At 38.1% G+C, this 17,434-nt stretch overlaps 1 protein-coding gene across 2 annotated transcripts in view; it reads left to right on the forward strand.

Annotated features, from left to right (window-relative positions):
• Positions 1–12,114, forward strand: part of DCDC2 (doublecortin domain containing 2) — a 143,041-nt gene extending 130,927 nt beyond the window's left edge. For both annotated transcript variants that reach the window (XM_086370039.1, XM_086370041.1), the window contains 2 exons: positions 11,114–11,422; positions 11,563–12,114. In XM_086370039.1, the coding sequence (XP_086226165.1) occupies positions 11,114–11,422; positions 11,563–11,661 (408 nt within the window). In that variant the 3' untranslated portion in view covers positions 11,662–12,114. The remainder of the gene's footprint in view (positions 1–11,113; positions 11,423–11,562) is intronic.
• The last annotated feature ends 5,320 nt before the right edge of the window (positions 12,115–17,434 follow it).

Below are 17,434 nucleotides of genomic sequence, written 5' to 3' on the forward strand. Positions count from 1 at the left end.
AAAGTGAAGAAGAACTAAAGAGCTTCTTGGTGAAAGTGAAAGAGGGGAGTTAAAAAGTTGGCCTAAAGCTCAACATTTAGAAAACTAAGATCATGGCATCTGGTCCCATCACTTCATGGCAAATGATGGGAAAACAGTGGAAACAGTGACACACTTTATTTTTTTGGGCTCCAAATCACTGCAGATGGTAATTGCAGCCATGAAATTAAAGGACACTTATTCCTTGGAAGGAAAGTTATGACCAACCTAGATAGCATATTCAAAAGCAGAGATATTACTTTGCCAACAAAGGTCTGTCTCATCAAGGCTGTGGTTTTTCCAATAATCATGTATGGATGTGAGAGTTGGACTAGAAAGCTGATTGCTGAAGAATTGATGCTTTTGAACTGTGGTATTGGAGAAGGCTCTTGAGAGTCCCTTGGACAGCAGGGAGATCCAACCAGTCCATCCTAAAGGAAACTGGTTCCAAATATTCATTGGAAGGACTGATGCTGAAGCTGAAACTCCGATACTTTGGCCACCTGATGTGAAGAGCTGACTCATTGGAAAAGACCCTGATGCTGGGAAAGACTGAAGGCAGGAGAAGGGGACAACAGAGGCCCTATGAGATGGTTGGATGGCATCACCGACTCAATGGACAGGAGTTTGAGTAAACTCCGGGAGTTGGTGATGGACAGGGAGGCCTGGCGTGCTGCAGAGGTCGCAAAAAGTTGGACACGACTGAGCGACTGAACTGAACTGAACTGAAGTATCTCACAAATGGAAACAGGTTCCATCTGAGTGGAGGGCTGCTCGGCCTCCACTGCCTTCCCTGAAATGAAAGGAATTGTATGCAAATGGCCTTTTCAGCTTCAAGTCAACCTCCTTTTAGTGAATTGTATTCCTATTTGGTGCTGCAGGCATCTCACTGCAGGAAGAGTTAAGATGAGGACGCTCTGCTTCTAAACTTCCCTGTGCATCAGCACCGAGGCTTTTTGTGACATCCCCTTGGTTGATCTGTTTAATTGATAGGAATGGTGTTAAAATGGTGTTAAAACATTAACATGTAGCCTTCAGGAATTTCTGATGTAAGTGAAAGAAGATAACATTTACTTGCCAAGTGAGAAAACTTAATGGGATAGGTTTTTTTTTTTCAAAAATAGCTATCTAAACATAAATTCTCAAAGTATTATATCTTATCCTACTAGTGTCTGGGCCCTTGTGGAATTCAACGGGTCTAGGCTAGTCAGCTGTCAGCGGGTGGCCAGGCCAAACGTTCCCTCTCCGTGTCCTGACAGTGTCATGTCTATGAATAGAGCCACTTTTTTTTTTTTTGTAGGTCATTGTACTTCAAACCACATCCAAACCATTTTCCCCTACCTTGTGAAAGTAAGCCTCTGAAAGCTGAAAATAGGAAGCAGTACTTTGCTGTCATGAAAAATTGAAACTGATTATTTCCAAACACCTCATTCAGCTTGGGTGGGAGATGATTTTAGTCTCCATGGGAACAGAAATCAAACAAGTGCAGGAACTTCTTTACTTTCAACGTCTCTGCCTGAATTCTGCCATCAAATCCACAGAAACACCTATAACATATCCTACTCCTAAATTTCAAAGGTAGCAATTGTTATACCGAGAAATGAACATCTAAGGTGGTATTTTTTTTTTTTTTTCCTGCTCCTCTCCGTCATTAGTGCCCTCTTAGTCAAGTGATTAGTGCCTGCTCAGCTCTTTGATTATTGCCTGCTGAGGCACGTGATCAGTGCATGATAGCCACGTGATCAGCGCCTCTCAGTCACGTGATCAGCGCCTCTCTAAGGTGGTATTTTTATTGGGGGGGGGTGGTAGTGTTCTGAGCTCCAGTTTCTAGGTCTAGGATGTTTCAAGGATGGAGCAGGAACGATAGGCAAGAATGGAGAGGATGTTTGGGTGGTTAGGTAGGCTCTCTTGCCTGGAAAGTTCTAGCTTGTGCTGTTACCTCAGATAGCAAGGGTTTTAAAGTTTCAAATACATTTCTTGGGGAATTCTGATATAAGAAAAATCAACATTTACTTCTAAAGTGGGTGGGACATCAGCTGTAGGTGCTATTTAGATGCTTTTCCCATTTCTAATTTTTGGTGCTGTGGTTACGGTCAAAGGTGTGATGTGAGTTTAAAGTGTAAGTTATCTAAGCAGTCCCATCTGTCTATGAAAATGCCTTCCAAGTAATTGATGCTTCCTATATTTTGTGGCTTATTTCCATATGATTTCCATATTCCATCTTCTTTCCTCTTACCACTCAGGAATCCTAAGTTAACCTTTGTAGCTGAATACATATTATCTAGAAAACCTGAATACTTATGGTTTCCCCTGAGCCTTCCGTGCTTGGATGCAGCCAGCAATCATAAGTACCAGACCTCTTCTGTCTTGCCATACAAATCAACCATTTTCTCAGGATGGGCTCTTACAAAATAAATAATCAGGTATGCATGTAGGCAAATGCAGGCAAAAAGGCACTTGGAATATCAACAGTGTTGTCATGTTAAGGAGAAAATCTAGTATAACTTTTCTAGTAACTATTAAGAGCAATTGTTTATGATAGATAACGTGATTTTAAAAAGGTAAAAAGTCTCAACTTACAAAAACTTCTATGTTTAAGGGTACATGTTTTCTGTAACTGTCCACATATATGTAATATGTCTGTTAATCTAGCTGCGCTCTGGATGTTCTTGAAGTCAGTGAGACTATGAGACTGAAATTTATCTGCATGATTTGTGGGATCATTATGTGTATCAGTTTAGTGAGTGCAGGGGGTGAGGTTTAATGAATACCTTTTCTTGACTCCAGTGAAATGTAAGAATTGTGCTTTATACAGAATACAGTATTACACAATTACTCATAGGCATGAGCTAATCTTGAAAGGTCAGGATGGAACAGTTTTCAGTATCTACCTTAAAACTATTCCCTTCAAATTTTAGTCACAGATTGGCTAAAATTCGACATAAACACCAAGGGAGAAGACCTTTAAGCATAGGTAAAAATATCTTCCTAGTTTACTGCCTTGGCAATGATGTGTTTCTTTTTTATAAAGTGACTCTTAAGAAAGAGTGGCAGGGTGATGTAATTAGAATAAATCTTGCAGAGCTGTCTTTATGGCTGAACTTCTGTCAACAGTGCTGTGCTTAGATGCTCAGTCGTGTCCGTGTCTTTGTGGCCCCGTGGACTGTAGCCTGCCAGGCTCCTCTGCTCATGGAATTCTCCAGGCGAGAATACTGGAGTGGGGTGCCCTTTCCTACTCCAGGGGATCTTCATGACCTAGGGATCGAACCTGCATCTCTTGCATTTTCTGCATTGGCAGACAGATTCTTTACCACTACCCGGGAAGCCCAACAGTCAGTCCTATTTTCTCCCAATTTTCAATTAAATTGGTATTTTTAACTTAAAAATATGACTTTCATCTAGTGAGGCATTATTACAATTAGAAATTTTAAGCAAAGATATCTTTTGGGGGTGGTGGTATATTTATGATCTTGCCTGTGTTATATACATGGATTAAAAAGCCTCAGAAAACTAAGATCATGGCATCCATTCCCATCAGTTCATGGCAAAAGGATGGGGAAACAATGGAAACAGTGAGAGACTTTATTTTTCTTTATTTTTTCAGTTCAGTTTTCATTCCAATCCCAAAGAAAGGCAATGCCAAAGAATGCTCAAACTACCGCACAATTGCACTCATCTCACATGCTAGTAAAGTAATGCTCAAAATTCTCCAAGCCAGGCTTCAGCGATACATGAACCGTGAACTTCCTGATGTTCAAGCTGGTTTTAGAAAAGGCAGAAGAACCAGAGATCAAATTGCCAACATCCACTGGATCATGGAAAAAGCAAGAGAGTTCCAGAAAAACATCTATTTCTGCTTTATTGACTATGCCAAAGCCTTTTACTTTGTGGATCACAATAAACTGTGGAAAGTTCCTCAAGAGATGGGAATACCAGACCACCTGACCTGCCTCCTGAGAAATCTGTATGCAGGTCAGGCAGCAACAGTTAGAACTGGACATGGAACAACAGACTGGTTCCAAATAGGAAAAGGAGTACGTCAAGGCTGTATGTTGTCACCCTGCTTCTTTAACTTGTACGTAGAGTACATCATGAGAAAACTGGGCTGGAAGAAGCACAAGCTGGAATCAAGATTGCCGGGAGAAATATCAATAACCTCAGATATGCAGATGATACCACCTTATGGCAGAAAGTGAAGAGGAACTCAAAAGCCTCTTGATGAAAGTGAAAGTTGAGAGTGAAAAAGTTGGCTTAAAACTCAACATTCAGAAAACGAAGATCATGGCATCCGGTCCCATCACTTTATGGGAAATAGATGGGGAAACAGTGGAAACAGTGTCAGCCTTTATTTTTTTGGGCTCCAAAATCACTGCAGATGGTGACTGCAGCCATGAAATTAAGACACTTACTCCTTGGAAGAGAAGCTATGACCAACCTAGACAACATATTAAAAAGCAAAGATACTACTTTACCAACTAGTCAAAGCTATCTAGTCAAGCTATCCATCTAATCAAAGCTATGGTTTTTCCATTAGTCATTTACAGATGTGAGAGTTGGACTATAAAGCTAAGCACTGAAGAATTGATGCTTTTGAACTGTGGTATTGGAGAAGATTCTTGAGAGTCCCTTGGACAGCAGGGAGATCCAACCAGTCCATCCTAAAGGAAATCAGTTCCAAATATTCATTGGAAGGACTGATGCTGAAGCTGAAACTCCAATACTTTGGCCACCTGATGCGAAGAACTGACTCATTGGAAAAGACCCTGATGCTGGGAAAGATTGGAGGCAGGAGGAGAAGGGGACAACAGAGGATGAGATGGTTGGATGGCATCACCAAATCCGTGGACATTAGTTTGAGTAAGCTCTGGGAGTTGGTGATGGACAGGGAGGCCTGGCGTGCTGCAGTCCATGGGGTCGCAAAAAGTTGGACACAACTTAGCGACTGAACTGAACTGAAGTGCCCTCTAGGGACCAGCAACATCAGCACACCTGAGCTGTTGGAAATGCGGAGGCTCAGAAGTGCTGACTCAGAATTTGCATTTAACAAGATGCCAGGTGATGGAGAACCACTGGCTTAGAAGACATGAAACTGGAAGTAACTGTTTAACATGGTGTTCAGTTTGGGAGGTTGCTCCGTACATTATCTTGGGGAAATAGTATAGTCTCATGATCATAAAAGTGTTCATATCCCTCTGTCTCTATTGAACAAGTTTAACTCTTTATGCTTCAGTTTGTTTGTCTGCAAGTTGGGATGAGAATAGCAGTTTCCTCAAATGGTGGTGAGGTTAGTGTAAGGCGAGTGTAGAGAAAAAGAGAGCTAGCCAGGCAGTCAGGCAAGAAAAGGGAAATTTATTAGAGGGAAGCGAGAGGGTGACTGGCCCTTCAGGAGAACCAGTGTCCTCACTTTCTGATGGGGTCTTTCTTATACTCTGCCCATGAAAAATTCTCTGAAGGGATGGTTAATTTTTAGCCTGTTGTTGAGCCCTGTGGTCACATAGCTGGAGGTCTAGAATCTGGTGGTCTCGTAGCTTTGAGAAGGTAGGTGCCAGTGAGAAAACAGAATGTCATTTGGGCAGTTTGGGCAGTCTCAAGGATCACTTGAGATCACTAAAATAATCACTTGATCGTTTTATTCTTTGTTTGTGAGGTCAACATAATGAGCCATCTCAACAATGAGATCCCATGTGGGCCCTATCAGTGAGTTTAAGTATGATCATGCATATGAAGTACATGGAACATAAGATCAGGTACTGGATGGAGTTCCCAATAGACATGAGTCTTGTCACCATCACCTGTCCCTTCAGGCACACAGTATGCTGGCTTTTATCTGTAGGAGGCACATTTGGGTTTAGTTTAAGACAACGAGTTGCAGTCCTGTGGGAAACAGGGTGATGGACACAAAGATGAATAAGAAAGAACCCTTGCTTCTAGAAACTTCCAGAAGGCCTCCCTAAAGCTAAAGGTTGATGTTTCCCCATTATTCCACAATCATTCCAAGCATTGTCTGAGGCATCTATTCGACTGCAATTCATGTTCACTGTTTTCATATCTCACAAAGCAGAGGATAACAGTACACTGAGATTAGAGTTTGAATGATGTTCTGAGGGTGCAGATAAGGAGTGACAACTGGCCTGAGGGGACAAGGATAGCTTTGAGAGAAGGTGGGTCTATCAGAGGGAAGGTAGATCCTTCCAGGCAAAGGTAGGAGGAACAGGATGAATGGCTACTGCCGACTTGTCATTACAACTGAAAAGTTGTCCATTGCTGAAGTGCACATACTAATCTATGGAAGTCATCCTTTTTTGGTATCTCTTGGTGACACATTTGTATTACTTTTAAGAGTGAATAGAGTTCAGAAACAAAGAAAGCTATTGAATGGTAAATTTGTCGTGAAAAGCGCCTGACAGCGCACTCAGAAGCAAAGATAAAAGTAAGTAACTAAAAGCAAGGGTGATTAGTTTATGAAAATCACACCTAGCCGTCTCAATGGACTGGAAGTTGAACATCAGCCTGCATTTTACCTGTGTTAACCAAAAAGAGCAAGATGACTGCTGTGTCTTGCTTTATTTTATTTGTTTTCACTGTGAACGTGATTTAGAAAGGATACTGCTCTAAGTGGCTCACTAGAATACAATTTCATTAGTGCAAATCCTATACTATACTATTTCACAGACAACCTCTCAACTCCTTCCATTCAGTACAAGAAAAATGGAGTGGTAACAGTAATAAACATACATATATATATATATATGCATATGTATGTAGCTTTTCCAGTTTATAATGGTCTTTCATGTGCATGATCTCATTTGGTCCTTACTCAATTCTGTGCGGTCATTATTTCCACCAGCCCACAGCTGTCTCATCTTGCACAGTATATATTTTACACTGCCAGTTGACATCACCATTGTAGAAGACATCAGTAGGCAGAAATTTTGTCTAGGAACCACTGCCCACCCCCGCACTCCACCCCCACCCCCCACCTCGTGATCTTCTTCAAGTCTGAACACAGTCCCTTGGGATCATGTGAGAACTGGCTCTTGCAGGAAGGAGAGGTGACATCATGTATGAGAGCTCTGCTTCCCTTCACTGTAAAAGGGACAGTGTGATTTGACCTGGGAAAAAGGGCTCTTCCCTGCCTGTCTCTCTTCCTCCTTCTTCACTTTCTCAAGTTGAACTTGTGATTTCTTACTCGCACCTTTTCCATTTCTTTCTCCCCAAACCCTCCAACCCTGCCCTTTTGGTGCTGTGTCTACTCTCCTTTGTTGAAACTGTTAACCTCATCTGGATCTTGTAAGGTTCTTTGGGTGAGTGGCGGCGTGGGACGTGGGCTCCGTACACAGGTCACCCCCGCTCAGTGCGCTGACACAGGGGTCCGGTGGATGTGACTCCCTGTTTAGCTGGCAATCAGCCAGGTTCAGCTTAACAAGCAGGGACTCAGAACTTGGGGATTTTGAAGAAATTAAATAGTTGCTAAGATTTTTTTTTTTTTTGATGAAGTGGAATGAGATCACACTTAAAATATAATGTGGCTGTCTATTAATGGATGCCCACTCTCTTATAGAAGCAGTGGTTTTTAAATTTTTTACTTCTTTGCAAGCCCTTACTTACTATGGTATAGATTTTATCCTTGTGTGTGTATATAGGTATAAAACTCAGTGTTCCTTCTGGGGATGATTTGATTGATGTATACACTGGAAACATCTTTAATAATTTAATGCTTGCTTCAAAGGAGATTACACCAAAAAGCGCATTGCTTTTCATTTATTCATTACAGATCCGTCTTAGAAGCATTTTTTCTTTCTTTTATTTATTTATTTTTTGCCCTGAATTGTAGTGCTGTAGTAAATTTCGTACTACACTCAGGGTATTTTAAAAGATTATAAGCCTTTTAACTAATGTTATCATCCTATTTAAATTGATCAAATTGGTATTTCAGCCCCATAACCTTGCATTTCTGAAAGTTGAGCTAACCAGATATGGCTTCTTTTGATGACTACTAAAATAGCTGTTCTGGGGAAAGTCTAATAGAAATAATGGGGTAAAAACATAACACTGCTTGTTAGTAGTGATGACAATAACAGCAAAGAGAACAGAGCCTGGATTTAGGGCTGGGTATCTCTGTCCGTAAATGGAGATTAGCGCATGTCGCAGCCCAGGTCTTTTCATTAAAGGGGAAAAAAATGAATATACATTTGGGAGTAAAGAAAGGAGTAAGATGAGAAACTCAAAACCAGAAACCAACACTCTATCATTTGGCAACTTTTAGGTATAAATCCAGATGTCAGTAAAGGAAAACAGACTTTTCCCCACTGAGACAGCAGTAGTTACCTTAGCAGACTTCAGCAAGCTCTTGTAATACATTCTCAGAAGCAAGGGACCTATCTAGATTCCTAAATGATTACACTAAAATTTGAGTTTTCTGTTGTTATTATTAAAGATTTTGTATTAGAAAAAATGCTAACTTCTCTTTAAAACCAAAACCCAAAGTTGTTTTTAATAAGGCAAATTTTGTTGTTGTTGTTTAGTGGTGAAGTCGTGTCCGACTCTTTATGATCCCATGGACTATAGCCCGCCAGACTCCTCTGTTTGTGGGATTTCCCAGGCAAGAATACTGGAATGGGTTGCCATTTCTTTCTCCAGGAGATCTTCCCGACTCAGGGTTCGAACCCCGACCCCCTGCATTGCAGGCTGATTCTTTACCATCTGAGCCACCAGCGAAACCCTAAAGCAAGTTTAGGCATAATAAAGGTTACATTTTCCAGGAGACTAATAGACAATTATCCAATTCTCAGAGATAATTTGCAAAGAAATTGTTTTATTCTTACTGGCTATTAGTGCTATGATATTTCTGGATTTTGTCCTGTCCTGCTTCACATACTCTGCCTAATAATCTTCATAATGTTCCTTCCCTCGATCGACTGGTCTTTAATAGAAATTCAGAAATGTTTTGTTCTCAGGTTAATAATTCCTTAAACAGTAAAAGTATTATTGTCAGCTGCATGTGTCATATTTTCTGGCCATTGAAAGTACCCTTGAGTGTGCTTACAGCAGCAACTGGGTAAATTATCAACTGCTAGTGTTATTACTGTGAGGAAGAATACAGGACTTTGGGACAGGATTGCCTTGGGTTCCACCTTAGCCCTGTGTATTCACCTGCTTTGTGATGCTGGCAGCATTGAGTGATTTCTCATTTTCCTAATTCATATAATGGGCATCAGAAGCCTATTTCGTAGGGTTTCTGTGAGGGTTTTAGGAAATGATGAATGTATGAGGACTGAGAGTGACATTTGACTCTTACGGGTGATGGGTGGTTAGTGTGTTTGCTGCCTGTCTTTTGTTCTCCACCTGTAAATGCAGTCATGCCGTCCTGTAGAAATCTCTGTGCACAGATGTGTGAGCTCTGGCCTCAGGCCACCTCACCCCACCTTGAGTTACTGCTCTCTCCGCCTGCCCTGCAATCACGTGATGTGTTAACTGCCCTGCTCTGCATTCTTTGATGTCTTTTCCTATTCAAAATAATGTGTTGAATTTTATTCAGAATTTTTAGTCTACTCTGCTCCATTTCCTCCCTTCTTTACTTCCAAAACTGAGCACATTATGGTGACTTATAAGAAGACTACTTATAGCCCCATAAGAAGAATTTGGGGCTTCCCTGGTGACTCAGATGGTAGAGTCCACCTGCAATGTGGGAGACCTGGGTTCCATCCCTGGGTTGGAAAGATCCCCTGGAGAAGGGAATGGCTACCACTCCAGTATTCTGGCCTGGAGAATTTATTCCATGGACAGAGGAGCCTGACATGCTACAGTCCATGGGGTCGCAATGAGTCGGACACAACTGAGTGGCTTTCACTTCACAAGAAGAATTTGGGCCATTAGAGGAGAATGGACTTCCAGAGTTAGAAGGGAGGTCAGAGTTATTGCACCTCAAACCTTCATTTTCCAGATTCCAGATGATTAAGGGACCTGTTCAATGTCAGATAGCTGGAAAGAGGCAGGTATGGGGTCTTAACATAAAATAAATTCTATGTTCTTTCTACCTGATCCTTAAAACAAAAAAAAAACTTATTTTATTTATGGCAATGAAGAAATATGGTAGGTGCAGGAAAGAAAGAGAACAACAAATGAGAAAATATTTTATTTTATTATTATTATTTTTTAGGATCATGCAGTGCCAAGTGCTCTGCTAGGTACTATATATAACTTATTTACTCCCCATGGAAGTTTTATTACATTCTTATTTTACACGTGGGGAATCTGAAATTCAAAGAAATTGGGTAATAGACAGTGCCTGGCCAAGACTTGAACCTGGGTCTTTCTCTCTCCAAAATCTTGCCTCTGGAATTTTGCCTCTTGTTCTCTTTTAAAACAGACTTACAGGTATCCAAAGAACAGTAAAAGCTCCTTTGGAGTTTACAAAGTACTTAAGCATTTTCATAGAAAGAACCTATTGTTTCTTGGCTTTGGATCTTCACGACAATCAATTTTTGTATTTGCAGATATACAGTCAGCTTTCTTAGGTATTATATGGAAAGCTATCCGCATTTTTTTTTTAGAAAACCTGGATTCACATCCCTGGCATCGTTGTCCCCTTTTTTCACACTTAGAAATTTAAATACATACCAAACACTAGTGATGGGGATGATAACCTCTCTCCAAAGAATTTTTTTTTAATCTCCTCCTCTGGGCCAGACATTCCACTAAACATTGGCCAAGGATCTTATTAATTTTCTCTTTGCCATGGGGAGTAAGAACATTAATTTTGGAGTCACATGCTTTGTTCTCATTCTGGCTCTTCCACTTATAAGCAGTGGAATCTTGGCCTAGATACTTGATCTCCCTGTACCTTAGTTTTCTCACCTGTAAAATGGGAATACTACCAACCTTATAGGATCATTGTGAGAATTCAATGAGAAAATATTTGCGAAGAGTGGTATCTATAGCTATGCAGTGGAGGTTACACAGGACATACTGTATATGTGCAAATGTACGGAAGTTTTACTTGACAGTCATACTGTAATTATATGATTATAATGTGCCATGGAAAAATCTCTGGTCTGCTTCCTATCTTTATCCATTATTTCTTTTGATCCATCAGAGGCCAGCAGAAATAGTAGATGAGGAAGAAGATAGAGAGAAGGAAAACAAGGAGGTGGAACAGAAGGGCGACTTCTCAGGAATGAATGGTGAAGTTAAAGAGGAAGAAGGAGACCAGGAGGAGCCTGAAGCTGCAGAGCAAGCAGAGGAGATCCCAGATCACAGGGAGGAGCAGGCAGGTTCTGCTGCTCGTGTGAACGGAGGGACCGATGAAGAAAATGGCGAGGAACTGGCGCAGGTTAATAATGAGCTTCAAGAAGCGGTGGAGGAGGAAATAAAGTCTCAAGGAGCTGGCAGTGAACATGAAGAGGTATTTCTATAGGATTATTTATAAGGATTAACTATTTATAAGGGTTAAAGACAATATTGAGTCATTTTTTTCCCTTGTAAATTTTATTGCCTCTGTAACTAAAGAGCTAAATACTTTATTTTCATCTATTTTTCCCTCAGGCTGACTTGGACCCTCAAAGACCACCAAAACCAGAAGTAAAAATCACTAGTCCACAAGAAAATGATGACAACGAACAAAACAAGGATAATTTGTCATAGCATGGATGATTTTTTAAAAGAGAGTATATTGAGTATAAGAAAAATGAAGGATTAAATACTTGAAGAAGAAGTATATAGCTATTGCTAAACATAATGTGGCAATGTGGTTGAATACTACCTACTGAAATTTAAAATTAGAGGCCTGACTAATGGGAAAGACTAGATAACTTTGAATAGCTACTAAAGGAGAGTGACTTCTTTTTATGAGCTGTGTTTTTAAAAGTCATGTAGAAAAATTAAGCGTAATAGAGGGGATTTTGCATGGGAAGACAGTTAGCCACTTGTCTTTGTAAAGATGAAAAAACACAGGACCACACCTGTTCTTGAGAAGTGAGATTATTGGATGGCAGCCGATGCTAAAGCACTTATCTAAGAGGGCATAGAATTAAAAAAAATGATAATAGGAAAGCATGTACTATTTTTTTTAAAGCAATAAACTCTTGAATAAACTCATTGCAACTTAGTTTCAGAGATAATTTGAAGATGGCAATAGACTGAAATGTTTCTGTGTCCTGTTGACATTCCTTTCTTTCTTCCTCCTTAGCCAAAATCCACCTTAAAAGAACTAAAAGGATAATGCAAGGTATTCATTTTGGAAGGAGGAAGTATTCACTCAATGTATTCCTCGATGATATTGTCATGCCCCTCCCTTAAGTACTGCAGATTTTAATCGTCTGGCTTTAATGACACACACTCAGGAAGGAATTACAGAAAGGAACACCTAATTATATCACTGAGCCTGTCTGGGTGGTTTACAGATTCTGGTATCCTATGGATTTTAGCTGATCCAGTCTACCATTACCAATAATACTCCTCTCTTCATATTATTATATTAGAAAACTCAATATTGGGTATTCCAAAGATTGAATTTTCTCCAAACAGTTTTTTTTTTAACAAAAAGAGCAAGGTTGTGTAGTAGGAAAAAAAACTTAGGCTATAAGATTTTGTCACACCTCAGTTTCTCTTGCTTTTTATGTTATTTTTTATTAGAACTGCCCTGTCATATTTTTTCCCTTAGGGGTATCAGCAAATACTTCTTTTCATGGTCACTTATATTTAGACTTTTAAGGAGATTCTTTTTTCTATAATTTGAAGCTATAGGATAGAAATTGTTGAAAAAAGTTTAAAAAGTGTCATAATGAAACCAGTTCCTGATTACAGTTCTAGGGTTAATTAAATTAAAACAGATTGCCTCGTCAGGTATATGTGGGGAAAAAAGGTCACGTTAGTTTTGAATTTTTAAGAGATGATGTAGTTCTTCCTTAAATATAGAAATAATATGTTTTCTCATATTAAAGAATATTTTTTGTTAGTTATGTAGAAATTTGCAGTTTTAACTTCTTATGCTTTCATCAAATTCATTATTAATGATGATTTTGAAAGATTTACCCCCCCATCCAGGTTTCATAACCAATCATTTGGAATTAAAGTTATATAAAGCGCTCAATAATACTATAGAAAACTGATATATTTTTCTTAAAAGCTATTTTAATATTTTCCATAAATAGGAAGTATATGCAGTGACTATAACAGTATTGGAAAGAGATACTGATATACAGGTATATTAATTTAGGAGGATGAATTATAAATGGGGTACTATATTTCTAATATAAACTCTAGATTGTTCTTTCTACTAGTAGGTTTTTTTTTTCAAGTGAGACAGTATAAAGCTTTACAGGTGATAGGCAATCATCTTAATAACCTTTATTGCTAGGGCAATAGACTACTATGTTTTTTACTGTTAAATTCCTACACTATTACTGGGTCTGGAGTTAAAGATTTCAAATAGTTTATAAAAATAAAAGATTGCATATAAGAAATTATAAGTAATTATCAAGGTGATTCTTCTTTCTTTAATAAGGATTTTATCTGTCTCTTCCTTCTTCAATAAAGATATTGTCTTTCATTTTTTCCTGTTATTTGCTTCAACATTTTGGAGAAGGGAATGGCAACCCACTCCAGTATTCTTGCCTGGAGAATCCCATGGATAGAGGAGCCTGCCAGGCTACAGTCCATGGGGTTGCAAAGTAAGACATGACTGAACGACTAATACACACACACACACACACACACACATACCCACTTAACATTTAGGTTTGGAGGAACTTTTTAAGAGTCATCTTAGTGAAGCACAATGTCACTTTAAATGAAACACAACTTTTGGTATTTAAATATACTTAAGAAAGTGATAGGCTACAATAACTGTGGCAGAAAGTTTTAACATTGGGATATAATACTTTATGTGCATATTTCACCACCTATCTATAAGATATAATTGTGACCTAACTTGAGGAATGAACAATCACTAATGACTTTAAAACACTTTGCAAGCATATGTTACTAAGAAAAAAAAAAGAAAAAAAATGTTGTCTTACCAAAGAAGAATCATTAACAGATGATTTCTGTAAACGGTCATTTTGGAGATGACTTTAACACAAATGATGCAAATTAGTTCACCTCCCAAACGATAGTTTTCTTTTGGGAATGGTGGCCTCCGTGGAAGATTAGCTCCACAAATTGAAACTCACTGACTGGTTTGGAGACCATTTATGTGAGTGAGCAGAAGAGATCTTGGTTAGGCTTCAGGTATTGTTTTATAAAGGGTTCTATGAAAAACCGACGGAGCTTTTATGTGGTGACCAGTCATAGAATGTTTTGATCTGTTACTTCTTGTGATAGTTTTCAGTTTTAATTTTATTTTTCATAGTTTTAATCAAATGCTTTTCTTAAATTTAATTGCATTTAACACACTTGTCAATAATGGGTTTGTTAGTTGAAATGGAACACTGGGAGTTACACAGTAAGAGTAAGGAAGATTTTTCAGTTCAGTTCAGTTGCAGTCATGTCCGACTCTTTGCCACCCCATGGACTGCAGCACGCCAGGCTTCCCTGTCCATCACCAACTTACTCGAACTCATGTCCATCCAGTTGAACTAAAGTCATTTTTCATGCAAAGGACAGTTTATCTGGTTTAGCTTCCATTTAAATAGCATTTGAGCATCCATGGATTTCTCATATAAAACAAGATACTCTGGCCATGAGATAACTTTTTACTCATTATATTTCTCTATGATCATAGGATGACTTTTTATTTAAGACATTTTTGGAGGGGTGGTATTAGAAAGCCAGACTCATAGGAAGAGATTAATACCCTCTTGTGCCTTCCGTTTTATTCTGTGTTAATTCTTGTTGTCATCTGTAAACGTAGACCCATATAAATATAAATATATATATATATGTGTGTATATACATATGACTTGGAGTCAGTTAGATCTCTCTGTAGGCTCACAACTGTGAAGCCATACTAATATGAACTTACGTTAACTCTTCTAGTTTACAGTTCATAAACCAACATCCCCCAAAATTTCACTGAATACCCTATCTTCTACCCAAAGGATAAAGCAAATTCACCCAGTTAAAATTGTGACCACTGAACAACAGGAAGTCGTCTTTATTTTGTTAACTGACTCTCCTAAAGGATCAGCTCTATCCTTTCATTTTTTGCTCAACAAGGAGCCAAGGCAAAAATTTAGAAAGCAGATTAATTGCTAAGCAGAAAGCTTCACATCTGAAGTGTTGCCAATCTGAACAGAAATAGACCGCATAGATACACATAGACACATACCAGACACTCACACAGATGCACTCACACACTTTAAATGTTGAAAAAGACTTCCTCAGGCACAGCGTTAGTAATGCAACAAGGCTCTTGAGAGAAGCAATGGATATAAACTGTTAGGAAAGGCTGAGAAATGATGCATATCATGGTGCTTTAAAAGTTGGTTCCCAAAGACTATAGGATATTTTAAATTCTTCTCAAAATAAAAATCTACCAGCGTTTTAATGGAAAATTCTAGGGAAGGGTGAGATATGTATCTATATAACCTTATTTTCTCAAATTAACTACAGTACAGTTCTTCAGTCATCAGTCTTAAGTACCAAAAACTTTAGGTGCAGAATATGTCCTGCCAACACAGGATCTGTGAAAAGTCATTACTGCTTGTTAATGTGTGTATGATTTCCGTGAACATCTGGAGAGGACTCTGGCATCAAGTAGCCAAGTTCACTACAAATAGAATAAAAGTCTGACTTATTAATCTATTAGTTTATCTAATTTTCAAATTTAGTGCAGAAGATTTTTAGGTTCCTTGTATGAGTGATACATCCTGAAATGGAACAGTTTTTTTTTTTTTAAGGTTAGTCTGCTTTTCTGAGGTGACGAGCATGTACAGTTCTTCATTATTGAATATCATTTTTGTAAATAGTGTAAGATTTTTGCTTTTCAGAAAATATCCCGGTATTTGGATGGGTCTGATTTTGTTCTTACTACATGAAATTTGTATATTTCTTACCATGAAGTCTAAGTGACTTGGATGGAGAACAAATATGTGCCCCCACATGTTGATGAGGAAGAAAAATACTGTTTTTGAAGAGACATAATGTCCTGTAGGATATGGGGAATTAGAAAAGAATTTAAAAAATGTCTTGATAATAATAAAGCATTTATAAAATCAGGAGATGACTAATGCAGGTTCATTGACTTGAGCCAACAACGACTTAGCTTTAATCTATGAATGGGACCAAATGAGTTCTCTGTAGTTTCATCTGCTTAAACCATATATTTTAATTGAAGGTTTGAGTTATTGTCATAAATGTAATGGCATATGGGAAGAAGAAATGATAGTAGTCAATTTTAGAAGAAGATTGCAGAAAACCTATTTTTCTGCTTCAATATTTTTCCTTTGTCTTAAATCCTTAATATGTCCAAAGATAATGGGTGATTATTGAAGTTTTATGTAAAAATTAAGTTGAGCTCATCATTTTTGTATTATTTATGTTTAGAACTCCTCTTTGTAAGGAAAATTATTTATGTTTTGATCAAATTATGAGAATTTTAGGTTTTTATTTCTGTATCAGTGCTCACTCTAAAATATGTTTGCTGTATTTTTTCTCACTCTAAAATATAAGTTTGCTGTATTATTTTTAGCAAATCTGTGTTTTATATAATTAAAATGTGTTTGAATAGTTGTTTGTTTATAATGTTGTGTTGCTAATATTTCATGTATTAATTTGTATATGATATTTTTCACAAGCATAATAGTAACTTTTCATTTGAACCATGTGGAAATTCACCACAGTAAAAGATACTTCTGTTTCTATTTGGCATAGGTATTAAATCTCATTTGTAAAGAAATTTTTTTATAGCTTCATATACATGTTGTTTAGCTGATAAAGTTTTGAGGAATTTTTTTTAAAAATTGTTTTTTTCTTTTATGAAATGATATTAGAGAAACACAGGTTCAGAATTTTTGCTACGATAAATAAACACATCTTTAAAACAGGGAAAGTTACTCACATTTTTGTAGCTAGAGCTATAGGAATAAATTCACAGTTTTACAAAGAGATTGGTTAAAATTCTGCTTCGGTTTTCACTGCCTTCATTCTATTGAGTTAAAATTGTTTTTTTCCTTTCGTGCTTGAAAAACAAAAGCAATTAAGCATGTACGCATTTTGCCTTCTTGATACGTAATGACAACGTGTGTGATTCAGTTACCATAACTGAGAGCACATTAATGTACCTGTCAGCTGTCAATATGCAGTTGACCTCTCTGTATCTTTGTTATTTCAAGGGCAAACCTGGGCAATGGAGGAGACCTCTAGATTGCCAAAGTCATATCTCTTTAGACCATATGACTAATTGTCACTAGAAACTTCCCACAACCAACAAGGACTGTAGTCTCTACAAGGGATTGTAAAATGGTTAGCATGCATT

Source organism: Bos grunniens, chromosome 23 (assembly GCF_055505025.1).
Source record: "Bos grunniens cultivar Pamir isolate PY7600 chromosome 23, Bosgru_T2T1.0, whole genome shotgun sequence".
Classification (NCBI taxonomy): Eukaryota; Metazoa; Chordata; class Mammalia; order Artiodactyla; family Bovidae; genus Bos; species Bos grunniens.